We start from the raw sequence: 27,099 nt of genomic DNA, 5'->3' as shown, positions 1-27,099 counted from the left end.
AGATTCAATAGCGGGTTCGCCAGCGGATTAATTACTTCCGCAATTTTTGCCAGAAGTTTAGCGGGGCACGGGTCCAGCGGCGAGCCCGATTTGAGATTGCCCATGAGTACTAGAGAGGCAGGGGCCGAGATAGGTGGAAACACGCCCATCGTCGAAACTGGCGAGGCCAGAGGGGACAAGTTAGCCTCATGGTTAATCAGCCCCACGGGTACAACCGAAGGAAAGGAGTCCTGTATAAGTTGGATCTTGCTAGTGAAAAAATTCGCCAGATCCAAAGCCCAGGAATCAGCTGGTCTCTCATCCGAGGTATTAGACCTGCTCCCATATGTTCAGGAGACACTGCCTCGGATCCGGCAGCAGCGAAATCTCTAGTGCCTGTGATATCGTTCGCAGTACTTGTCTCCAGAACTCCTGGATACGTGGGCATTCGCACACAGTGTGAAAAAAGGTGCCCTCCTCTCCGCATTCGCGAAGGCAGAAAGGGTGTTGTGTTCTGTGTATGCGATGGAGCATGGTTCTAGTGTAGTAAACCCTATGTAGGACTTTTAGTTGCACAAGTCTCAATCGAGCCGAGATACCCACTTCCTTAGGAGATGCTATCGCTAAATTCCACTCCTGTTCCTCCATCTCCCCGATTTCCTCCTCCCATCGCTCCTTTAGCCTAGTCAGTGGGTCCGGCAGGTTGTTGAGTAGTTTACGGTATATTAGGGAGGTCGCCCTTTCAACCATGTATTCAGTGAGAAGTCGGTCCTCAAGTGGGGATGCCTCCGGCAATACACTTTCAGGGGGAATGACCGCCAGCAGTGCATGTCTGATCTGTAGGTATCGGTATAGCTCCCTCTCCCCTAGGCTGAACAGCTCCCTCAATCTGTCAAAAGTAATCACCGCGCCTCTTTCCCAAAGGTCCCCAACCGTGGATATGCCTATAGTGTCCCATTGGGAGAAGCCCCTGCTGGTTCGTAGATTGCCAAAGACTTTTGAATCCCACAGTGGTGTGAGTTTCGTTACCTTTCCCTTCCAGCCCAACGCTGCGGTTGCCGTGTGCCACAGCGCCGCGGTCAGTCTGGTAGGCCCCTCCAGTTTATTCGCCTTGGTACGGTCATACAGTGGGGCCAATAGGCTGTTCGTGCCCAGTTGCGCCCTGTCTGCCTGAAAAGCAGGCTCAGACTGCGGGGTGTGTAACCAGCAGTTGATGGGCTTTAACTGTGCCGCCCAATAGTACATTGTCAAGTTGAGGAGTGCTATTCCGCCGTCATACCATCCTCTGTTCAGTTTGGCTTGCGCGATACGTGGTGGGAGATTGCCCCACAGTAGGTTTGACACCAGTGCAGCCACCCGCTGAAAGAACTTAGGGCTCACTGGGTATGGAGTATTTTCGAGTACATACAGGAAGCGGGGCAAAGACTTCATTTTATATAGAGCAGCTCTCCCCAGCAACGTGAGGGGCAGCCCCGCCCAAAATTTTACATCCTGTCGTAGCCGCTCAACATGGGGCCCTAAATTCTTGTCCATGAATTCCACTGGGTCCCTAGTTACATGGATGCCCAAATACTTGAAGGAGGAACCTGCGATCCTCAGAGGGCAGTCTGCGTTCAGCGCCGGGGCCGGGCCCTTCAGGACAAACAGCTCTGATTTGGCCCAGTTAATTGTGTAGCCAGAAATTTGCCCATGGCCGTTGCAGAGTTGTAGAAGGGCCGGCACCCCCCGTTCCGGATCAGTGAGATACACCAGCATGTCGTCCGCGTAGAGGGATAGCCGGTCTTCCCAGCCCTCCGCCCATCCAATCCCCTTCAACAGTGGCGAGGTTCGTATCATGGTGGCCAAAGGCTCCAGGGAAATTGCGAACAGCAGTGGTGAGAGTGGGCACCCCTGACGAGTGCCTCTCCCTAGTGAAAATGTGCGCGAGATATGCCCATTGGCCACCACTTGTGCGACCGGGTCGGCGTACAATAGTCTCACCCAGGCTATAATCTTGGGGCCGAACCCCAGACGAGACAAGACCTCGAACAAGTAGTTCCACTCCACCAGGTCAAAGGCCATCCTGGCGTCAAGGGCCAGTATAACTGCCGGTGGCGTGAGTACCCCTGCCCGCGCTAGTACCCCATGCAATCGGCGCAGATTAAGCGCCGTGTTTCTGTGCGGCATGAACCCGGACTGATCTGGATGTATAAGATCTGGCAGATGAGGCATAAGTCTAGTCGCTATGAGTTTGGCGAGGATCTTAACTTCCGCATTAAGCAGCGAGATGGGGCGATAAGAGGAACCATCTTCTGGTTTCCCCGGTTTGGGGATAGCCACTATAGTGGCCAGTCTTTGGTCGGGCGGAAGCATCCCCTTCTCTAGACATTCCGTGTACATGGTTAAGAGATGGGAGCTCAGTGTTTCGGGTTGTGCTTGGTACCATTCAATAGGAATGCCGTTTGGGCCAAGTGCTTTGCCCGGGTTCAATGCGTTAATCGCCAGCTGTATCTCTTCCGCCGTGATATCAGCCTCCATGTCCGCCGCGGCCTCTGCCGAGAGTGTCCTGACCTCAATCCGTTCCAATGCCTCTTTAGCCATTTCGGAAGTCACTTTCCGCTCAGGGGTGTATACCCCCTCAAAGTGGGCCGCCAGCGCCTCCACGATAAGTTTGGGGCTTGTGTGGGTCACACCCTGACCATCCCTCACCTGCTGGATGCCCCTGGAGCCGCCTTCACGCCTATCGAGCCAGGCCAGCAGCTTACCCGCCTTATCCCCCACCTCATAAACCTTATTCTGAGTGTCAGCAATGTGTCCCTTCACCTGAGTCCTCAGATGATCCGTGTAGAGTCGTTGTTGGATGGTAAGTGCGTGTGCCGTACTCGGCGTGGGCTGCCTTTCGTGTGCTGTTGTGAGTTCCTGTAAGTTTAATTCTAAATTGGCAAGTTCTAGGGCTTTGTCTTTCTTGTGGCCCGCGATCGAGGTTACTGCATGTCCCCTAAGTACCGCCTTGTATGCCTCCCATAGTACCTCCGACAAACTCACAGAATTCACGTTCTCAGCTAAGTATTGCGTTGTAACTGTCTTAAGGGCCTTACGGACCCTGGGGATCTTTAAGTATGTGGCATGTATAGGGAATATCCGCCTGCGCATCTTCTCATGAGTGGACAACGTCAGGGTAATCGGGGAGTGGTCAGAGACGCCCCTGGGGTGTATGTCAACGGTGTCTATGTGTTGGGAGCTGTTGCCAAGGGTCAGGAAATGATCAATTCTCGTAAGGCTCCCATGCACTGCGGAGTGGAAAGTGAACTGCTGGGACTGGGGGTGGGAGCGTCTCCATACGTCAATGAGACCCATGGCAGACATGAAGCGCTGGAAGTGTGAGGAACCCCCGGCGGGGCCTCCCGCCGGGAAGCGGTCCAATCGGGCGTCCGCAATGGCGTTAAAATCTCCGCCCAGAATTACCTCTCCCTCGGGAAGGGCCAGTAAAAATTCAGCTAATCTCGGGAGTTGCACCGAGTGGAGTGCAGGGGGGATGTATACAGACACTAGATTAAGGAGTCTACCCCCCCATTGTCCCTGTACCATGGCAAAGCAACCTTGATCATCAGTCTTAGTCTGCAGTGTAATAAACTTTGAGGATATCTGTAGTAATATACCGGTGCCCCTTGATCCGGACGAGAATTCTGAGTGTACCAGCATTTTGTACCCTTTCCGATCCATTGCCTTGGTCGCCCCGCCCACTAGATGTGTCTCTTGCAGCATCGCTATATTGGGCTTCAGCCTTTTAAGTGTGACCAACACTAGTCCCCGCTTGATCTTATCCCCAAGCCCACGTACATTCCATGTCATTAGTCTTAATGGGGAACCCCCGGAATTCGGGTCTACGTCCCCCGGTCTATTAGAAGGGTCGTCCGCCATTTGCGGTCCCAAATGTCACTAAAATGTTCCATCCGCATTCTTACATCGCAGCCCCCACATTCTCGCTCCAGCCTACGTTCCGTTACGTCACGTGAGTGATGTGTTACAGTTCTTGACCATACATATGTGTTCCAAACAATTTCAAAACATTCCCCCCTCCCTGCCCCCCTGCCTAACGGACTTTCAACTGCCCGCCCCCCCAACTTAGCAGAGTGCTTATCCCCTCCCCAAACCAGAGTACTTGCGTGTAGGGGGGAGAGTGTCTCCCCCGGCAGGCGGCATCCCTGCTCACTTTCGTGACAAATCAGGCCAGCGTCCAGTTGCAGCTACAAAACAGGGTACAAACCCTTTTGTTTGTTCATGAAGCCCTCACCCACCAACCTGGTTGGTGGCATGCTTCATCATCGGGCCCACCCAGTGACACCGAGTGTGTTACGGAGGCCGCAGAGACAACAAGAGGTTCAACGCAGACACTGACCGAAGGTTTCGGTCCACTCCTCTGCCGGACTACTCCATGGAGCTAATTTGGCAACAAGCCAACTAATTCTCTAAGAGGGAATCCCCCTCACACATGTAAAGCACCTTAGCGAGAGCTACACATTTTCAAAATTACACAATCACTTAAAATTAAGTAACTTGCACCTACACACTTTGGTCCTGAGGAATACCAGTTTTAATCATAAAGGCCTGGCTGAAACACGTAGACCACACCTTTGGGTGACAGTTTAGCCCTATAAAAAATTCCCTTACATTACATTAGATGTAGGGGACCCTAATTAACACTCCTATAACATCCAACAGCCTTTTTTTTAATGGAAACAGTGACCCAGTTATTAAAATATAATTTACCCTCGGGTACTGGGATCCCTGTATAGCTTTTAAACTTTCACCTTGACGTCACTATACTGCACACTCAGAAACATACCTGCTCCGCTGTATTCAGGCATCGAAGCACACCCGGGACACACTCGGCGTCCCTGGGTGGGCCCGATGATGAAGCATGCCACCAACCAGGTTGGTGGGTGAGGGCTTCATGAACAAACAAAAGGGTTTGTACCCTGTCTTACAGTCTTGAGTCTATGTAAATTCACAAATAGGCTAGTCCTTATTGATTTCACATATAAAACCCTGGGGATACGGACTAGCGACCTAGTCCTCTCTCTCTCCTTTGATAGTCATATGTTTGAACAACGTACCATATGACCAAGATAGTTCTTGCTAATGAAGGGTTTCTTGAGACAACAAAAATGAAAATATAAGTCCCAGGAATACCCTATTCCAAAATAATAAAGAAGTACTTGTAAGTTGTTGGGCTAGCCTGCCCTAAGAACTCAGCTCTGAACCATGTCCAAATAACACTTTGTCATGTTCTTTTTTGTGAAAACACAACCATAGAAAAACGAAAGAACAAAAGCTAGTTTGTGGTAGCTATCACCACCATGCTCTGTTCTCCCAAATAGCCTTCCAGTACGATAACAATTAATGAACCGACAGCGTGTGGTTGCGTCCACCACTCCCGCTCCGGTTTGATAATTGTCCTTGAAGAAATCTACAATAAGCCGGCAGCGTGTGGTTGCGTCCACCACGCCTGCCCAGTCTAAATAGAGCTTGTGAAGAAATAAACAATTAACCGGCAGCGCGTGGTTCCATCCACCACTCCCGCTCCGGTCTGCTAAGTGCCCATGAAGAATTGAACAAACAACCGGCAGCGTGTGGATGAGTCACCACTACCGCTCCGGTAAGCTTTACACAACCACCGAGGTTAGAGCCCGGCAGCGTGCAGCGGCTCCAGCCACAATGCTCCGTGGTTTACAAACAGAACCAAACACAACGGAAACGGTAACACGAGGCTGCCACCGCCTGCGTGTTTTGCTCCGTCTACTCGAGGGGACAAAAGGAAATACTGCAGAGTGAGCAGAGAAGGAACGCCGCGCTCCTTCAACAAGGCTACTCACCAGAGGCAAGAAATACATCCGAACACAGTTCCATCCAGGAGAATACTGAATTACGCGCACTGGCTTCACCGCGCATGTCCTTGAAATACTTCCTCATGGTAGAGGATCATGGGAAGTGTAGTTTATGTGCCAAACACTAGGCAGGCGCTGTTTGGCCGATCCTGACAGAAGTACTTAAGGTCTATGGCACATTTAAACTGTGATTGTTTTAATTCTCTATCCATATTTATGCCCATCTTTTATGCACTAGATCTAAACAATGAGTCTGTGCTGATAAACCAGGCAGGTCTCAACTTTCTCACGGAAGTGAGGATAAGCGACATGAGCTCGTAAGATGAGATACCAACTCTTAGTGCCAGTGGAACTGAATACCAGGAAATTACCTTTCCTGGTGTGTGCACTCTCATATTACTACTTTAACTAGCAAACATTTGTCTAAACTCAGTTTTTTATATATAGTGCTTTTAGTTTCCCACAGTGGCAACATCAATGCATAGCAGAATCTTTCCCAGGTTAACATTTCTGATAGATTACATCCCAGTCACTGTTGGCACATTGATGGGTTCTATTATATTTATTTGACTGAGTTTAAACGAGATGCAGCAAATCTAGTGAACCATATTTAAGTAGCATCAGAATACTTTATCTCTTTAAGCTCTTCTCCACTCCTCATTTCTGGCAGGGTTCTCAAAGGTTGTGCAGGTTTCTTTATTGTACCTTCAACTATAACCTAAGGGTATTACTCTGACTCTCAGCAGTTGTGTGTCAGAATATCATTATCAAAAACATTGGCTGACAGAAATATTGCGTCCTAAATACTTTTTTACCACATCAATGTCCCATTCTGTGTAGATTTTCCATTATTAATTCCAATTTAGAAATATTGAAGATACAATATTGTTATCAGGTGATATTCTGGTACGATATACTCTCGGTAACTGTTTTCCTAAATACTGGGTGGGTTCTTTCTCGCTGTGTTTGTGTCGGGACACGTTCTCTGCAAGATAAGCTTCCCTGCCGGGAGTGCCCAACTGTACTGTTGTCTGAATCCCTAATGCCGATCTTTTTGTTATACGCAAAAACGGATCATGCATGTGTGCAATGACATAGGCCTGTGTTATGGATTGCAGTCTTGTTGGACCAGGAGGGGTGGCCAAAGCACTGCCTTCATAGTGACGGAAGGCTACTGCCTTCACCAGGAGTTAAGCAGAATGAGTGTGGTGGTGGCAGCATACTGTGGTAAAACCATGAGGAGGAAAGGAGTCCCCCAGACATATTTTTGTATTGCTGCATTCCTGTGAGATGGGTGGGGACACACTGGAGAGAAAAGGAAGAGTCTTTCTTTACATTCAAAAATACTACTCTTTGAGTCAGTGAATGAACGACAAGGAAGGGGCCTGGGCACATCTCAGAAAGGGGTAAAAGAGAAGATAAGAGAATCATACAGAGTAGGCGGGGATTAACCTTTTGATGCACATATCACCGTGGCAGGCATCCAGGTGTGAACTCTGATCACTCCCATGAATTGTGTTGGGGACAATCAGTGCCGGATTCGTACCTGCTGTGACAGATCTCATTCATGAAGGAAAATGAAAAGAAGAAGTGACCAACTCAAAAGAAGCAGAACCCCGACATAAAACTTCCAAGACCAAGACCCTAATTAATATTTGGTGTCGGCAAAACAACTATAAGAAGGGGAGGTTGATTCCCCAAACATTTGTCATCTGCCAAGCATCCAGACGTGCTGTGTGAGAAGGGGAAACTCTGCAAGACTTTTGCCAGTGACCAGGACTGGGGTCAAAGGGCTGCTAGTCTCCTTGGGTGAAGGGACATCACTGAAGGATACCAAGGCTATCTTCTCTGGAACCTTGAGCACCAGCGCCTGCCTGCTTGCCAAGACCAGCATCAGGGCTCGACAAATCATAAAAAACGCTCTAGACCTGCAGGTTTAGTAGACTACAAAATCTCCTCGACCTAACTTAAATGAACTTGACCTCAAACTCTGAAAACTGAGCAAATGTGACAAGTTAACAAGATTTAAAAGCATTTTTATTGCTCATTTACTTTATGTGCAATAAAGATGCCTTTAAATCTTGCCACATTTCCTCTGCTTTCAGAGGCAGAGGTCAAGTGTCAAGTTTGTATTCCTACTCGCCAGGAACGGCGAGTAGGACGTAAAAATAGCTCGTCCTTAATCAATCTCACTCGCAAATGCGAGCGGTCGAGTGAATTTTTCGAGCCCTGAGCATGCAATGTGAGGAGAGCGTTGAAGAGAGGAAGGTCTACTGGCGAGCCCTATCGTGAGTAAACCTTGTGCGAGGTTTGATATGGCTGTGTACCAATCAGTCCATCTCCCATGTGCAACATTGTTTCTCGCCACCCCGTATGCCAGGAGTGTGTGGACCTTGCTACTCCCGTACTACTGTGCTGGGGCGATCTTGTATACTTGAGGGGGCCACCAGTAAAGTTACTGCTTCAAGGAAGGCCAGGTCCTAGACTGTCTTTGCGAGGCGCATGTGCTGGGAGAGCCTGCGCAAAGGATTCAGGCTGCTACCCAAAGGAGAAACTGAGGCTGCAATCCATGGGGTGGAACCACACTGCAAGGGAACTGCCCCCGATTCACCATTGAGGAATGCGGGTAACCCTGTGGAATGTGTTGCACCCTCACTGGTTTTAGTCAGGAACTGAAAAAGGATGTCTGCACACCCATTGAGCAAAGTCAACTTACCGCATGTTCACAAGCAGGGAGCTGCTCTGACATCTGGGGAACCTCCGACAGTGCCGCTCAGGAGAGAGAGCCTGCGCCACCAAGTGCTTCCGGGTGGGCTGCTAGTAGCTCGACCTCCCCAAACTGAGTAGGGCTCATGGGTGCGCATTTGAAGGTGCCCGCTGCATCACTGAACTCTTCTGTGCTGTGAGAGCCTGTAAGGTGTGAATTGGGCTAGTTGGGACCTAGGGGAACTCACTGCTAATGTTTCTGCAGCACCAGAGACCCTTTTGACTAAGTTCCAAAAGTGTCAAAAGGGAGAACTCCTGAGTACAGCCTAATTGTTTGCATTCCCTGATGCAGTCACCAGTGAATGGGGAATAACCCTGAACACGATCTACGAAGGAGGGTGGAACAGGGATTCGCCTGACAACAAGTAGAGCCCCGATCTCAAGGGGGATTGTGTTGTTGCATTTGAACAATGCATTTCTTTGCATGTGTAGATGTAGAAATATAACACCACTTTTCTTATAAAAGCAAATATTTGGCTGGACCTTGATGTATTGTTTGTACTGTTTGCACTTTGAGTTATGAGTCGTGTTCACTGACCTGTATCTACACCCCCCAGGGAGCCTCGTCTGCTTGACCACAGCTACCTCCGAGAGTCAAATGCAGAAGGGGTACTTGGCCCAGTTGAGCGAGATCCAAAGTAGGTCAGGCTCCGGGACATCAGAAGTTAAGGCCTCAACCTCCATGGTTGGGCTCAGTAGCCCCTGCATGCCTCGCAGCCCTCTGAAAGGGGTTCTTACAGTTTACATTATCGGAAAGAGCAGCTATGTCCTCGACCCAAATGGGAATGTCATTTCTTCACCACTTTACAATGGATTTCCTCCAACTGTAGGCCAATTTCAGTAAATATCCATTCTTCATCTCATCAGTGTTACAGAATGCATTGAAAAGCAACACTCAGTTTACCCATTTTGCCACCTACAAGCTTTAGAATATTTCCAGGCTCCATCTGGTGCAGCATGTGTCACAGTGGGTCCTTTTTCCCTTCGGGAGCACTCAGACAAATTCCATAATCTCAACCATCCACCCTATCTGTTGCCCGTCATTTATAAGCAACCGGTTATTTTTGTAGCAATAATGTCTGTATGAATTCTGGTAATGTACCTGAAATTTTAAAACAACATGGTATACTCTAACCTTAGAGACTCCCTGTGATACGTATTGGCTCTGCTGCTTTAGGAATGCTTTAGGGCCTTGCCCAATCTATAAGAGCAAAGCCGGATTGCGATTAAAGTAAAAAACTACCATGGAATATTTTCCAAAGAAGGGCATCTACCTGAGAACATCCTCGACAATAATTCCCAAGCGCCCTCCTACTTCCCTCTCAAAGCAGCCTGAACATTTTTCTGTGACATCACAGGCTGGAGTCACATGATCAGCTCAGACGAACACATAGGGGCCAATCCACTGGAGAAAGTTGTGTCTTGCTTTCCGTGTGTTCTATGTGTCCCTGCTTCACAAGGTGTATGATGCACCATGGAATGTTGCTATGTCACTCGGAGTGCTGGTATGACTGTTACACCCGCTGAGACTAGAGACTTACCAGGGAAGCCCTGTGCTCCTGCTGGGCTATTCTGTAGATATATTCTTCAACCTGCCCCACCGCTCTTATCAGCACGGGCCGCACATGTGTTTCTTAAGAGCAAGGCAGTTGTTCTTTTACGGACATGCTTTACTCCAAATCTATTGCTATTTTCTGGTAAAACCATGCCTGAAATATTTCCTCTAAATGGTTTGTACCTCCTGTTTTTTTTTGTCTTTTATTTTTTTGACTTTTCAGCAACTTCAACAGAACACTCATTATCTTAATTTCGTAATCTGAAAGATTTGATAGATCTTTCTATGCCTCTTGCAGAATTCACCACTCATGTTAATGAAGGGTTCTTATGTCTGGGTAGCTGCCCCTGTATTTTGTTTTATTAAAGTAAAGTAATTACAATTTGGTCTCTAATGTATTATTCCAAAATAGTTCCAAATTTGCAAATGGAAGCTAGTACAGGTAAGGCTGCACAATAACGATCTATCAGTGTGTTAGGTAACTGGGGGTGAGAGTACAAATTGATGACCCATACAAAGATATGGCTCTTCGTTGAAATGCCTTTTAAACTCTCAAAAGCTTCCATATACACATCCAAACTTTGCTCATCACCTCGAACAGGAGAATTGACAGCAGGCCACATTCAAGGCAGTACATCACCAAGACATCCTACCCAGACTACAGTCAATGGCTATTTTTTCTGAAGACACCTTCAAATTGCTTAAGTAAGGCTGCTTCCATTGTCCCCACTTTCTATTTAGTATCTACATTAAATCCCTCAAGGGCCTGTTCCATACCAATCCCCTCCACTTCTACACCTATGCTGATGACACACCAAGTTACCCAAGGTTGTCATGGAAATGCAAACAATTCACAACCATATTAAGTGGGCGGGAGTACATTGAAGCCTCGATGGGCCACAATGGTCTCAAATTTAATAGCTCGAAAACTGAAAATCCTGCCCAAGGCTTGCAACAACTCTTCAAACAAATGGATTCACTATGGACCCTTTCACCTTCTTCAAACAAACTTCGCAATTCAAAAACCTATTTCAAAAACTTGGGAATCATATTGGCGTCTGAGTTCCGCCTTAATTCTGAGAAAAGTACAGCAGTAATAGTCGCGATTTTCTAAATAAAACTACACAAAAGAAACTTACCATACATCACCACAGAAAACAGTACAACTGTAGGAGGCGCTCTAGTTAACTATGGCAATGCCTGATATGCTAGCTTCACCCCCTACAAAATCAGGGGCCATAACAGCGTAGCTAGGGGGGTGCGGTGGGGGCGGACCGCCCCAGGCGGCACAATTGAAGGGGCGGCGGCCGGCGGCACTGATGGCAGTTGCGACGGCCTTTAAAATGTATTTAGGGAGACTCACAGTAGTGCCAGTGTCCCCAAATAAATTATAAAAGGCGCCGCAAAGGGTCACCAGGGCCCCATGTTTTGAAGAGCAAGCACAGGGTCACAACTGTTGTGCGCGCCGCACCCCCAGTGTTGTGCATTGCGCGTGCTGTGGGGTCAGGAGCTACTGGCAGCCTCAACTCCCTCAACTGCCACTATTGGAATCACTCCCCCGCGGCGGCGCGCTTCTGACGACGGCCTGACGTCATCATCCAATGACTAGAAGGCCAGGCCCTGACAGGTTGCGCTACTTTGCAGCTACGCAGGGGACGTCACATCCTGCTGCTGGAGCCGACCGGGAGTTGAGGAAGGTGCGCGCCGCCGAGATGGCCGTTTTGCTGGTGGTGTCTCAAGTCAAAAAAATGATGGCGCTGGCGTTCACAACGCCGCAACTTTGCTGCAGGCACCTGGTACCGACCCGAGCTGTCACCATGCCTTTAGCTCGGCTGTTAATGTACCCCCGGGCCCCGCCGAAATTATTCCAGTCACATTCACTATTTCTAAATAATTACCACCTCATTCAGACTTGCCAATTCAGTACCTGTCAACGCTCCTACCCTGCAGCCCCGTGCCCATCTTGGACTTCACCTCTCGGACGGCGTGAGTACTTTTATTGGCATTTTTCAGTGTTCCCTAATCTACTGTGGCACGCGGTACGGTGCAGATTTGTATTTGTATCTGGAAAGGGTACCATCACTCACGATGGTATCCTGGTAATTCACTTTGCTTTTTCACAAGATCCCCAAAGCGAAGGAGGTTTCAGGCGGGGCCTTATTTAGTTGACACTATTCATATAGTTTTCCAAACACACTGGGACTTTTTTCTCAGGGCATGTTTTCTTTTGCAGTTTTATATGGCGCGAAGGTGACCAATGGTATTGGAGGCCTTTACGGGCACCACAGTTACATTAGAAGGACACATTCATTTGTTGTTTGGCACGTGGAAATAAACTGTTTTCCTCCTTTTTCCTTCTTTTTGGCTTTCATTCTTTGTTGCTTTTGTTCTTGTTTTCTTTCTTTCTTTCTTTCTTGCTTTCTGTCTTGCTATCTTCCTTTTTTAGGGCTCGCCTGGCGTTGCAGTGCGAAGCGCTGCCGCCAGCGAGCCTTATTATCGTTGTGTTGAGCCTCCCAAGTGGTACAGACCGGTGCACGAGCAGACACCGGTCTGTGAACCCGCTTCTAAGATGCCCTTTGCAGGCGCCACCACTGGCACTAGCCGCAGGGAACGCCAACGTGCACGCTTACGGCGTCGCGCTCGTGCCCTCCCCCGTCTCTTAGGCTGTTCTCCGCTCCAGGCCGACTTGTTATGTCCATGACTTCGACATTCGTCTTCGCTCTATTGCCTGCTTATTTTATCAGGTAAGCAAACTGCTTGGACGAGATTGCTACTGTAGTACGAATGCCCGCCCACGCTCTATATGCAAAAGTCCTCACTCTATTGCTTGCATATTTCATCAGGTAAGCAAACTGCCCCTTATCGCTTGAACGAGATTTGCAACTGTAGTTCGAGAGCCAGCCCACGCTCTATTTGCCCCACGCCTCGTTCACTCATTGCATATGATGCCATGTCAAATTGAAGCAGACTCCCCAATCCATGATGGCTTAACATAGGAGGCATTTCCTTGCTGTTGATCTACGCCTCATTTTCAGAAATTGGTTTCGCAGCTGTCCATTAGTTGGCTATGAGCAGTACCCCGCCCCTCTGTGGATGCTCACGCCCTGGGGGCGTGGCTGCGCATGGGTGTTGGTGATGTGGCGCTATTGCGCGGGGTTGTTGTGTGTTAGTGACTGATGGCTTCTCCGGCGACCTCACCTGGTGCCCTCCGCCCCGGGTCTCTGGTCGTCCTGCTGCCCGCCCACATTGTCGGTCCGGAGGAGGAGGCCTCGGACGGCAGTAGCTCGGAGGGGGAGGGGCCTGAGGGAGGCGAACCCAACCTCAGTTCCAAGGGATTGGGGGAGGGGCATGGGGGGGCAGATGTGGTAGAAAAGAGGCTGGGGGGGGGGTAAAGTCGTGGAATGACACATGTGTATGAGTTGATAGCAGAGAGAAAGAGCCCTAGCAAGAGAGGGTGCAAAAAAGAGCAGGGACATAGCATGTGTTTTCATGTAATTGTGTTTATTTAGCGCTATCACTGACGAGGCGTTGAAATGCGTTTGGGGGAGTACCCCGCTATTCCCAAGGCTAGTAGTTACTGCAATTGGTTATGTGCTCTCAAGAAAAAAAAATGCATGCATTTACTCCAGTTACTTATTGATACATTATATTAATACCAGTTCGGTGTGATCATTAGTGAGGCTATGTGGTTTCAGGTGAATGGTTGGTTGACATAATTTGGGTGATATAAGGTTACAGTGATAGGGTTTTGAAGATGAGTGGATGTGATCTATGAAATGTGTTATCAGCCAATTGAATAATTATTGAAAAAGGATTAAGGCAGACCGACAAGAGACTGAGATGAGGCTATACTCAGAAATAGAAGGTATGCAGAGGATCAAAGGTAAAGTGGGTCACCCTGGAAATAGAAAAGAGAGGAATCAAGCAGAAGTAATTAAAGGTACAGATTTCATGCTGGGTTTTAGGGGTGTAGTGGGAGAAGGCTTTCTGAGATAGCCAGCAATCTGAGGATGTAAAGTGTAGAAAGAAACATTATAAATAGTGCCCCATTTCCAGTGCAGACAGCATAAACATGCAAATCCGAAGTGTCCGCATCATTTGAACATTAAGATCCCTAGCCTGCTGTGTGCCTAGCCTAAAGCAGCACTTTTAAACATAGGCTGGTATATCACAAATTTGTTACAGGGTCTGTATGTTTCACAGGGGGACTTGGTGCAGAAAAACAAAGTCTCATTTAATAAGCTTCCCCCAATATTCAGTAAGTAAAGTTTTCTTCACTCACTAAAACAGAGTTATTTGGTACTGCTGAGGCTGTCTTGCCAATGCGCAGTCAGATTTATACCCTGTCACCCAGTCCTATATAAGTGTATGTTGTGTGTGTTTGTGTATGCAACCATTGTATTATTATACGTTTAATCGAAGTAGATAGGCCTGTGGGTTCCGTTTTGAAAGCCCCTGGCTTGTTCCTGTGCACAGTAAAAGTGTGGTGTTGTTTTCCAAGACCGTAGAAGTGTATCAGCAGAGGTGAGTGAAGTAAGGACAAGAGAAAAGGCTCCTAAAGAAATGTTATTTGATCTTTTTAGGTCTCGCACCTGCGATACAGGGCGAAGCCCTGTCACAGCGTGAGACTATTGTTGTCGGCTCTGCTTACAAGGAGCCAAGAGGGAGACCAGAGATGGGCACGCGCAGCATGCCGGAATCGGACCAGGTCGCGCGCGGGAACGCGTGCTCCGGTTCCGGGATGCTGTGTGTGTACACACACACACACACACACACACACACACACACACACACACACACACACACACACACACACACACACACACACACACACACACACACACACACACACACACACACACACACACACACACACACACACACACACACACACACACACACACACACACACACACACACACACACACACACACACACACACACACACACACACACACACACACACACACACACACACACACACACACACACACACACACACACACACACACACACACACACACACACACACACACACACACACACACACACACACACACACACACACACACACACACACACACACACACACACACACACACACACACACACACACACACACACACACACACACACACACACACACACACACACACACACACACACACACACACACACACACACACACACACACACACACACACACACACACACACACACACACACACACACACACACACACACACACACACACACACACACACACACACACACACACACACACACACACACACACACCTCTCTTTCCGCGTGTCCCTCTCTCCCTCCGCAGCGGGTCAGAATTGGCAGCACAGGAGCGCGGGGTAGGTTCCTGTCTTTTTGCAGCCCCGCTCCCGTCCCAACACAGGTTGCCTGGCTTCCTGCCCAAGCCGGGCTGCGGCTCTGGTTCAGCGAGAACGTAAAGTTTACTCGGTGAGTATTTCTAGAGATCGCCACTCACTCGACATATAGAAGAAACAACACTATATTTATTTATTTGTATTTAGCCATCGCTATGGGCAACCTGTTTGCTGTTGATTTTTTAGCATTGCTGGGTGTGGGGAGGGAGTCATGTCTAAAGAGAGGCAAAACCTAGAGTTCGCCCCTGTAGCCCCCTCCCTCAACAATGGTAGTAGCATATTTCTCTGTGCGAATGTTTTATGTCGGTGTTTTCTTGGAAAAATAGCGGCCCACCGAAATCAATTGTAACGAGCCAGGAGAAAAAGCCCAGCAGATCCATTTCTGCATTCAAGGTGGCCTCCTAATGCTGTGCGCCATTATTTTCACTAATGCTTGTTTGGACAGCTAAGAATGCTCCAGGTGGAGAACACTCCCACCCCAGGCCACGATGACACAGACACCAGGACCGCAGGCTCTAAAGCTTCCCCGGGAACCCCCCTCCCGCCCCCCTGAATTGTAGCAGTGACAGGATACCGGTTTGTAATTCTAAGTGGGCCCAATGTGAGCAGTCCGCTTTACACAATGTTATTCCATGAACTCCACGCAAACTAGTAACCTTGCCGATGGGTATTAGTCTGGTATTTAACAGATAACATGATGGTCTCTGACTGTTTTGTTATGTTCGATGTTTAAACACTCTTGTTGAATATAAATCTTTTCAAACTGCATTATTCACTGCACAGAAGTATGTGTACTTATGAAAATATCATTTTTTTAAATAATACTTATTAAAATACAATTTTTTTTAATGAATGGGAAACATACACGTGAGGGCTATCTTGCACCCTTATTTAATGCACAGTTTATGTGTGTTGCAATGACAGTAATAACACTTTATATATGTAGGTGGTTTCTTTGAATTTTTTCTATTGCAGCCCTACAGTTACTGAAGCCAACAAACTACTGTAGTAAAGGGTTCTACTAACAGTTGTCCAGGCAAGATGAATTAATGTGACATAGTCGTTGATAAATACCAGTCACTCCGTTTTCTGAGCCCCATTAGCGGCACATGGATGGCCTATGCCACGTCATCATAATTTGTTTATTGAAATGCGCTTGTTAACACAAACACCGCAGGTGTTCTCGTGAACTCCTTTGATTAATAGTGTGTTTTTCATGGCTAAAATAATTAAAATTGGAAAGGGAATCCGAGTACATACCAAAGCTGTTGGTACAGCTCTGGTCTCTGATTCCAGCACCATCACTTGGATGACACCATCCACCTTCAATATCCTTTCACATTCTTCCATCACCTTTTTATGCTGCTGTACATTGCTGCAGAGCTGATTAATTAAGGAGTGCTACACTGGTAATTAGCTGTGTGCTTACATCCATCAGGGCCATAGTAGCCTTCTCTCGAGCACTGTTCGCCACAGATGCATTGTTTTGTTGGTAGGCTTCAAGGCGCTATGGTGGGAATCTGCCATCAGTGTGTTAGTACTTCTGTTTTTTAGGTTTTGCCTGCAAGTGCGCACGTAGTGCGCATGCGCTAAAAAACCTCTTGAGTTCTATATCGGATCGATGACCCGCCTCTGTCTCTCATTGGCTAGCTCCATAAATGGAGGCTAGCCATTGGGAGACAGAGGCTGTCAATCGCGCTTTCTCGGGGAAAACGCGATTCGGGGGCGTTTCTGGTACTTTTTTAAGCCCCGCCCCTTTGTCCCGGGCCGCGCTGTCATTGGCTGCCGGCCCGGGACACCCCCGTGATGTCATTTCCCGGGCAGCGCTGTGATTGGCTGGCCGGCCCGGGACCTGACTTGTTTGCAAAATGTCGATGCCAAACCGATGGCTAGGTTCGTGCACGGGACCTTTAGAGCCTTCGCTTGGCTCCCCCTGCTCATTTGTTGGCTTCTTCCCTAATTATGCAGCGAATTGTGACAAATTCAATTAAAAAAAATATAAGACATGGAGAATAAAAAGCCAACAAACATGGCGTTTAACAATGGCAGAAGTACGTAGAGCGATCACTCTACAATCTTAGCATCTTATTGTTTATTTATGTCCTGGGCATGCGCTGCTTTGCCTGAAAAAAAAAAAGTGACGCACGCAAAAGAATCCTGGTGGGTACATACATGATAAGCGGAAGTGATGTACTGCGAGGGGGTGGCGAACTGACATTACGGGAAATCGAAAGCTAAGGGAAATGGTAAACAGCAGGGGTTGCGAGCTGCGGTAGAGTACCCCGTGGGAGCTGCGACCTTAGGACGGAATCACAAGGCGTTCCCGGAGCAGCAGCACGATGGGGGCGGCGTTGGGACTATGCTCGGCCGCCAGCTGGGTAAGAAGGGTGCTCGGTATAGCGAGGGGAGGTCTGTAAAGGGTGCTGCATTGACGCAACTCTGTCTCACCCCCGCAACGATCTAGCCAGTGGTATCCATTCTCTCACCCTTGTGCATAGATATACTCGCATGTATATGACTTCCGGTTTCCTTTGTGCGGACGGCAAGCAGAGCTGGCAGCCGCCGCATCCCCACCCTCAGTCAGCCTCCCTCTCTGGAACCTCCTCGTCCTGCCGCTTGCCCGGCCGCTGCAGCAGCACCCTGACTCCCTGACCCACGCTAACAGCGCTCGGCACCCCCCCCCCCGACATGGTGAAGATAGAGCAGGTGCTGGTGTTGGAGCCGCAGCACGAGCTGAAATTCCGAGGTAAGACGCGAGGGCCGAGGTAACGCCTGCCCGAGCCAGGCCCGGGGTGGCAGCCATCTTCATAGAGCCCCGGTCCGGCCTTATATTCTGCCCTGTAGTGCCAATCGGTAGCGCTCCCATCCCAGGAACCTCTTCCACTGTACCGTTTGCTTTATCAACACAGTTGTGTCATGGTGTGAGAGCATACACCGGCATCCTTTAATGTTCTGTTACGCCAGAGGACATTCGATAACTCCTGCACTGCCTGACCTGATCGCTCTGAGTGTGTAGGGTTAATTATGGCTAGAAGGAATTTAGATGCCTTTGTCCGCGTCCCCAAAATAGCTGTACCAGCACTACAGTTCAATCTGAGGGTTTGCCGGCGCAGCCCCCATTGTCGTACCTATGCCACTCTGTTGCTCCATAGCATACTTTCATTGATAAATTGCGACGCCATGGCCAAACAATACCCATATGTCTACTTTAAAATCATACGTTTTGTGTTGTGCTCACATCATTGTAAGTAGTTAACCATACCCCTGTAAGTCATGTCTCTTATCCTTTCGTATCCATCACATCTCGGAGCATCTCCTATTTCCATAAATCTCTGAAGTTTCTGCATATAGGTTTGTTTACAATCACATGCACCTCTTCTTTTTCTCCGAGTGTGTTTGTATCCTCAGAACCGTATAGATAAACCCACTGTAGAAGATGTACTGCTACTTAGTGTAACCCACTGTCATAACATGTTTGTGTTAAGTTAATGTGCTAAAAAGCAAATGTGAGCTACTATGCAAAAATAGATTTTACAGCATTCACACGAACGTTATAAGAATGAAATGCATCGTGTCGTTTGTTTTTGGATAGCAAGCCTGTAACTGAGCAATGGTTGGACAAGATGTAAATGGTGAATTCTTTTGAAGAATGGGATTTTATAATTTTGGCTGACCTGGAGTTAATTTTTCCTTTGAGAAACGACACCACCTGTTTCTACCGTCTGTGACCTGACCATTTAAAACAAGCATTAGAAATGCAATCGGGCTCGGATTTATTTGAGTTTGAGCTAATGGCATTGTAAATGCCAATGTCTTTTTGCCATGTGTTATGGAGTGTGTGCATGTGGTGTGTAGTGGAATTATGTGGGTTAGGTTGTAATTTTACCAATGGTTGCATGCTGTGCTTTAGATGAATATGTTTAAAAGTAAAGTGTATCATACAGCGATTGCTACAATAGTTAATTGTGGATGCGTTAACAATTGATGCGTGGACTGATGGCTGTTGGTGCGTGTGTTTGGTGGAAGAGTGCACTGGCGCCTGGAGGTGTGTGTGCCTGGTGGAAGGGTGCACTGACGGCTGGTGGGTGTGTGTTTGGTAAAAGCATGCAGAGATGGCTGATGGTGTGTGTTTGGTGAAAGCGTGCACCGACGGTTGCTGCTGAGTGCGCCTTGTAAAAGCATGCACTGACGGCTGCCTGGTGTTGTACGCCTGATGGTGTTTGTGTTTGGTGAAAAAGTGCATTGATGCCTGGTGGTGTTTGGCCCTGGTGAAAGCATGTACTGACGGCTGGTGTTGTTGTGTGTGTGGTTGTGTTTGTAGTGGTGAGTCTGTGGGGGTGAGTCTGTGGGGGTGAGTGGTGATGAGTGTGGTGTGTATGAGTGGTGATGAGTGTGGTGTGTATGTGTGGTATGTGTGTGTCGTGTATGTGTGTATGGTGTGTGTGTGTGTGTGTGTGTGTGTGTGGTGTATGTGTGTGTGTGGTGTGTGTCTTGTGTGTGGTGGTATGTATGTGTGTGGTGGACTTACTTTGAGTGTTTGTTTCCTGCACACTCACACACTGCCCCTACACATTCACACACTGCTGACACTGCACACTCACACTGTTCACCCTGCATAGTCACACAATGTTCATCCTGCAGACTCATCTTGCACACTCACACAATGTGCACCCTGCACACTTACACACTGTTCACACTACTCACACTCTGCAATCAGTGTCACTCTGCTGTCACTCTGCAATCAGTGTCACTCTGCTGTCACTCTGCAATCAGTGTCACTCTGCTGTCACTCTGCAATCAGTGTCACTCTGCTGTCACTCTGCAATCAGTGTCACTCTAGTGTCACTCTGCAATCAGTGTCACTCTAGTGTCACTCTGCAATCAGTGTCACTCTGCAATCAGTGTCACTCTAGTGTCACTCTGCAATCAGTGTCACTCTAGTGTCACTCTGCAATCAGTGTCACTCTAGTGTCACTCTGCAATCAGTGTCACTCTAGTGTCACTCTGCAATCAGTGTCACTCTGCAATCAGTGTCACTCTGCTGTCACTCTGCAATCAGTGTCACTCTGCTGTCACTCTGCAATCAGTCACTCTGCAATCAGTGTCACTCTGCAATCAGTGTCACTCTGCAATCAGTGTCACTCTGCTGTCACTCTGCAATCAGTGTCACTCTGCTGTCACTCTGCAATCAGTGTCACTCTGCTGTCACTCTGCAATCAGTGTCACTCTGCTGTCACTCTGCAATCAGTCACTCTGCAATCAGTGTCACTCTGCTGTCACTCTGCAATCAGTGTCACTCTGCTGTCACTCTGCAATCAGTCACTCTGCAATCAGTGTCACTCTGCTGTCACTCTGCAATCAGTGTCACTCTAGTGTCACTCTGCAATCAGTGTCACTCTGCAATCAGTGTCACTCTGCTGTCACTCTGCAATCAGTGTCACTCTGCTGTCACTCTGCAATCAGTCACTCTGCAATCAGTGTCACTCTGCAATCAGTGTCACTCTGCAATCAGTGTCACTCTGCTGTCACTCTGCAATCAGTGTCACTCTGCTGTCACTCTGCAATCAGTGTCACTCTGCTGTCACTCTGCAATCAGTCACTCTGCAATCAGTGTCACTCTGCTGTCACTCTGCAATCAGTCACTCTGCAATCAGTGTCACTCTAGTGTCACTCTGCAATCAGTGTCACTCTAGTGTCACTCTGCAATCAGTGTCACTCTGCAATCAGTGTCACTCTGCTGTCACTCTGCAATCAGTGTCACTCTGCTGTCACTCTGCACTCACTGTCACTCTGCACTCACTGTCACTCTGCACTCACTGTCACTCTGCCCTCACTGGCACTCTGCCATCACTGTCACTCTGCCCTCAGTTTGCAGTCACTGTCACTCTGCACTCAGTTTGCAGTCACTGTCACTCTGCTCTCACTGTCAATTGCTGTCACTCTGCACTCACTGTCACTTGCTGTCACTCTGCATTCACTGTCACTTGCTGTCACTCTGCATTCACTGTCACTTCAGCGTAGCTCTGCTTTGCCTGCTCACAGTGCTTTTAGGCAGCACAGTGTTTTGTGGATACAGTGGCCTCCTCCTGGCAGCATGCCTGGGTGTGAAGCAGTGGGTGAGGGGGCACTGCCAGCCTGTGTGCCACTTCGTACGTCTGTGTCAGGGTCCATGGGCCGCTCTGCTACAGAGTAGCCCCGGCTCCTGCTAATCGCACGTTTCCGCTCTCAGAAACCGAGCCAAGGCGGGCGTTGCTTCCCTCCTCCTCCCCAGCCCTCCTCTCTGCTCTCCCACGTGGATGTTCTCGCTTCATCTAAACGATCTGCGCTTCTTTTCGTTTGCCTCACGAGCCCGCCTCTCCCCCCCCAGACGAGCACTCGAGGGACCCCTGCCTCCCACCGGCACAAAATACCACCAGGGCCGGCCTTAGGCATGTGCAAGCTGTGCACCTGCACAGGGCAACCAAACCCCAAGGGCCGCCACGCCAATATATATCCTTAATATAATAATCCTCTGAGGATGGATACATATTTGCGTGGCAGCCCCAGTGGCAGGGATTTGGCGGCCTCCGGCACTGTTCCACTTCCAAACACCCTGACACCCCCCCCCCCTCTTCAGTGGCCTCCGCGCCTCTTCCAGGGCCTTCTCTTCCGGGGCCCCCTACCTACGCTCCCTACCCAGGGCCGCCATGGGCCTAGAGCCGCCCCTGATATCACAGGCTGCCAAATCTGGAGCCTCCGGCCCTCGGCCCCAGGCCGCATGCCACCACCTCCCCTTGAGCCAGGCTAGCCTTCATTTTGTGACAAACGATGTCTGCTTTCAGGTGAAGTTGCTGTCCGTTCAGTATTCTGAGGTGCTTTCATCTGCGCCAGTTGGGGTGTTTGCTCTTTGACCTGATATATCTAAAGCGCCCTTTCTGTTATAGATGGTGAGGTTAATTACATTTTTTACGCTATTAGTATTGTAAATAACAATGCTTTGTGTTTGTTTTAAAACCCAAAACATAAATGGAAGGCATTGTCATTTACAATCCAGTAGCTCAAAATCGTGTGAATGCGAGACCTATTGCATTGAAAATGCTTGTTGTACTGGTTTCCCTGCCCTGAGAGGAATGGTTTAAAGCTTGAACACTGTCATTTCCCTTTGAACCTTACACGTAGTTCATGTGATGCTGACACCTTCCTCTTTCCCTTCCTTAGAAATTCCACAATAACTTTCAGTGCTTTCTTAAGAATAGAAAAGTTTATTTATGGAACACATTATTTGGATATTCTGATTTCCCTTTGTGGTTGTGGGTAAATTTAGATTGCTCGATCACTTTAATATTTATGCTGTGATTATACATTTCATAAGCTTTTGTCAACTAACGGGACTTGTGATTTGACTAATTTGCTAATAAACTTTCATGGTTATCCTCTCTGCTGGTCTTGAGGAGCCATGTTGCTTTTACAGATAATTGACACGTGCTGCTAATGTTTGCTCATTTCACGCACTTCAAGTTGACAATCGACGGTCCAGACGAGCAGTGGGGGGTTGTGAGTAACTATTTTTACTAAGAGATTGAGATTCAAGGATCCCCTCTCTGTCCAACTTCTCATGCATTAAAGAACAGAGGGGCATATTACCAAGGAATAGCGATATTTATCGCAAAATGCGCTTAGCGCATTTTTTTATCGCTGCCTATCGCAGGATAGGTTAGCGGAGAAAACATGCTATTAGCAATGTTTTTCTCAATTGTGCTAAAATATCCAGCGATAGCGGCGAAATGCGTGATTATCGCTGAGAATACAGCGATATTCACGCATTAGCGATGAAATGCTCTTAGCCATGTTTTCCACCTCCCATTGGATAACATGGCTAAGAACTAGTCTGGGCAGGTGTTAGTATTTGGAGATATTCGCGCTTAGCGCGAATATTTCCATTGCTACGCCTGCCTTGCTAATAGGCGATAGCGACGTTAGCGACTGCTTTCAGTCGCTAACTGGTTGGGTACTCCCACTTTGCATGTCATTAGCGATAAACATCGCTAACATGCAAAGCGGGCCCCAAACCGCTCGCTATCGCCTAAAAGCTGTCGCTAACATCAGTTGGCGACAGCTTGCTAATAGGGCAATAGAATTATCACCGCTTAGTGGGCAATTGCCTATCGCCCTGCTTGATAATATGCCCCAGAGTTCGAGGTCCTTTTCCAGACCTACAAATACCTGAAATGCTCATCTGCAAGACGTCATGGATACAGTGCTTAATTTGTAAAATATGAAGTGCCAAGGCTCTGACCAGGAGGCCACTGCAGCTTGCACCACCCATCACCCTTGTCATTGCTGCCAAAAACAACTACTAGCCATCTCTCTTGCACGTAAATGCGATAGTTCAGATTGTTCCAGGTCCCCAAAGCTAAAGGAGTAACTGGCGAGGCAGGTATTAGCAATTTTTTTATGTATATTGTTTTTCTAAACAACTGTTATACTGCTCATTTAGCAGCGCCACCTTGTGACAGACTGCCCTAAGTGTGGTGTTGACAATTAGGTGCCGGTGCCGAGCACCGGAAACCAATTAACTGCCAGTGCTCCGCACCGGAAAGCACCGGCTCAAATTAAGCACTGCATGGAAATCAATAAAAAATATCGGCCTATCTGCTTCACAGAAGGCTATCTACTAATCCCTCTGAGAACTAAAACCAAGACCCAAGATGACAGGAGGGAGAGTTGCAGTGGTGGTACCTCACCTATAGAACAGCCTTCCCAAAGACATCTACAATGTTACATCCCTCAAGTTTTTAGGCACACACAAAAGGCACACCAAATTTAATAACCCACAGCATGTGAAAAGAAGAAACAGAAGTACTATAAAGCGGGGTCCTCAAATGAAGTAGACTAGGGGTGCTGCGCAAAGGGATATCCTGTGGCTGGGAGGAGACTTCTTCTAGACCAAGAACCCTCACTCACCAAAGAGTGACGTGCTTCATCATAAATGTATGTATTTACAACGCATACTTTTACAACGCATGCACTTAAAATGCAGTTTTTACATCCTCTACAACGCATTCCATTACATCGCATACTACCTTTACAACGCATACCATTACAACTCATACCATTACATTGCATTTATGGTAAGTATTGGATAGTATAGGGTAGGGGTAAAAATTACTATTCTAACTCCAGGGGGTGCAACAGTAGGGTAAGTGTTGGATAGTGTAGGGGTACTATGTGTTGTAATGGTAGGCATTGTAATGGTAGGCGTTGTAATGCCTGCGTTGTAGCGACATGCGATGAAGTGTCATGCGTTGTAATGGTATGGGTTGTAATGCCTGCCCTGCGGTGTAGTGACATGCGTTGTAATGGATGTTGAGATGTAATGACTGCATTGTAAGTGTAGTGCGATGTAATGACTGCGTTGTAAAGGTTGTTTCCCCTTCATCATAGGGTTACCTCCTCACACCAGGGCCACAAGGCCACTGATGAGGGCTACAACTCTTTTGTGTTTAAGGAAGATCTGAGGTGCTTTCAGGAGAGGGACTAGAGTTCAGGGTGGTGAGGGGTAGAGTACAAAAAAGGAAGGTAGGTAAAACTGCCTCAAAGAAGCCAAATATATTGTATTCTGTGGACCCCTGGGCATGGTTAAAAGAGGGAGAGGACTAGGGGTTATCAGCAAATATACCCATAAAAAAGGTCAGCATGTTTCTGCCGTAAGTGACCCCAACCAAGGATCATGGGCATTCATCAGAACCAGATGATCTGTCACTTTGCTACAAAATCATAAGTAGTGCTATACAAACATACACCTAGCATCACAGAAGAAAGTGAATAACCCATACAACAAGGGACACTTTGAAGGGGAGGAGTGCTCTCAGTATATTTAATCCCCATTACTGCTCCGTTGTCCTAAATTGGTGAACACTAGTGAACCCTGCCTAATTAGAGTAACTAAGACTCCTCCCCTCCAGCCCTGACTCCTGCTCAGTGCTTAATCTGAGCCGGTGGTTTCCGGTGCTCAGAACCGGCACTTAATCAACACCAGTGCTTGATCACCACTTTTGGTGGGTACAGGGAGATTAAGTGATTCACCCAGAATCACAGGATGTTGAGCTGACGCCAAGACTCGAACCTGATTTCCCAGCTCTGAAGTCAACAGCTCTGGCCATTAAGTCACATCCTCTCCCCATTTCTAGGGTTTTTTGGTTCTGTGTTAGGCAGTGCTAAAAGGAGAAATTGGCTGGTCGAAGCTGCCTCCTGATGAGAGCCCTAGCACATCTGTTTTTTGGAAATTAACCACTGCTCCTGCTACATCTTTACTTTCGGGCCACTTTTTAGAATTCCTTAAAGACACAGATACCTCGCCTCCCTCAAGTCACTGCACATTCTAGACTCGAATCCCACCTCCTTCGGTTTGTTCCTATCCCAGGATTAGACTTTTTTGTTGCCTCCTCTCATTGCATCTCCCCCTTAAACCCTATCACTTCCCAAACCCTAGTAGCTTATAACTACATTCTTGTCTGCTCCCACGTTTCCCTGACTCTGGTAGGCTGGATCATAGTTTTAACGTCCCTTCGCCAGTGCTCGAGAAGCCCCAGCTCCTGTGTCCAAGATCCCTCTTTCTTTTCTCTGTGTGACATTAGTGGGCTGATTCCAAAATCACTGGTTGTATCAACAAAAACAGAGAAAGGGACTAAAAATTCGCAGATGAAGGGAATTAACAACTGTAACACTCTTTTAAATGAAGAGCAAATTTTAAAGGGAACAATGTGGAGAATATAACTTGTCTCTTTGCCCAGTCCCTCATCTCTAACATATAGCATAAGTAGGTGTTTTAGAATGTTGATTTGAGGGAAACATCGTTTACAACGTGGGGATTACAACGGCTTGCGCTGGATGGCGTTCTAGGACAAGGAATAGTATAATTTACTATCCAACACCTTCCCTCCTCTCCGTAGACTGGAGTTGGAATAGTAAATTATACATCTCCTCCAGCGACTTGCGTTGTAAAAACCACAATGTAATGTACCGCAATGTAAATGTATGCATTGTAACGTCATACATCCTGATTTGATGATGACGTCAGCTTGGGTTTTGTGATCTATTGTGACACAAGTCACCGGATGGTCCCTTTAAAAGCCAAACCAAGGGTAAAGCCTATGGAAGGACTCACTGCAGCATGCTGTCAAAGAGGGAGTTTGTCCTATTGATAAGAAGCCTCAGAGCTAAACTTCTGGCAAACTGCAGAAAAGAGAAAGCACATGTTGGAGAAGGATGAGGCAGGTGGAGCTTTCAGAAGAAGCTGCATCTATGCAGAATTCCATTTTCACCAGTGAGATGTCCTGCTCAGCACTTTAGTGTATGCTGCCTGCCCTTTGCGGGTTGCTGCCAATATTTTGGAGAAGACCACGCCCGCTGCTTGTATTCCACCAAATGCCATTCAGAGATTCTCTTTGTTTGTCATCGTCCCTCACTTTACCAGACAGACTGGCTGCCTGTAACTCATTCAACAGCGCTGTAGTTTCTTGTAAGATAGCTCTCAAATTAGCGCCTGGAGAAC

General features: G+C 47.9%; 1 protein-coding gene across 1 annotated transcript in view; it reads left to right on the top strand.

Moving 5' to 3' along the window:
* The first annotated feature begins 11,819 nt into the window (after window positions 1–11,819).
* Window positions 11,820–27,099, top strand: part of MGLL (monoglyceride lipase) — a 497,769-nt gene continuing 482,489 nt past the window's right edge. The window contains exon 1 of the mRNA XM_078661737.1: window positions 11,820–12,153. Coding sequence (XP_078517863.1) covers window positions 11,880–12,153 — 274 coding nt within the window. The 5' untranslated portion in view covers window positions 11,820–11,879. The remainder of the gene's footprint in view (window positions 12,154–27,099) is intronic.

The sequence above is a fragment of the Lissotriton helveticus genome, chromosome 9 (assembly GCF_964261635.1).
Source record: "Lissotriton helveticus chromosome 9, aLisHel1.1, whole genome shotgun sequence".
NCBI classification, from domain to species: domain Eukaryota; kingdom Metazoa; phylum Chordata; class Amphibia; order Caudata; family Salamandridae; genus Lissotriton; species Lissotriton helveticus.
The sequence above is the reverse complement of the archived record's forward strand: the minus strand, read 5'-3'. Positions and strand labels throughout refer to the sequence as shown.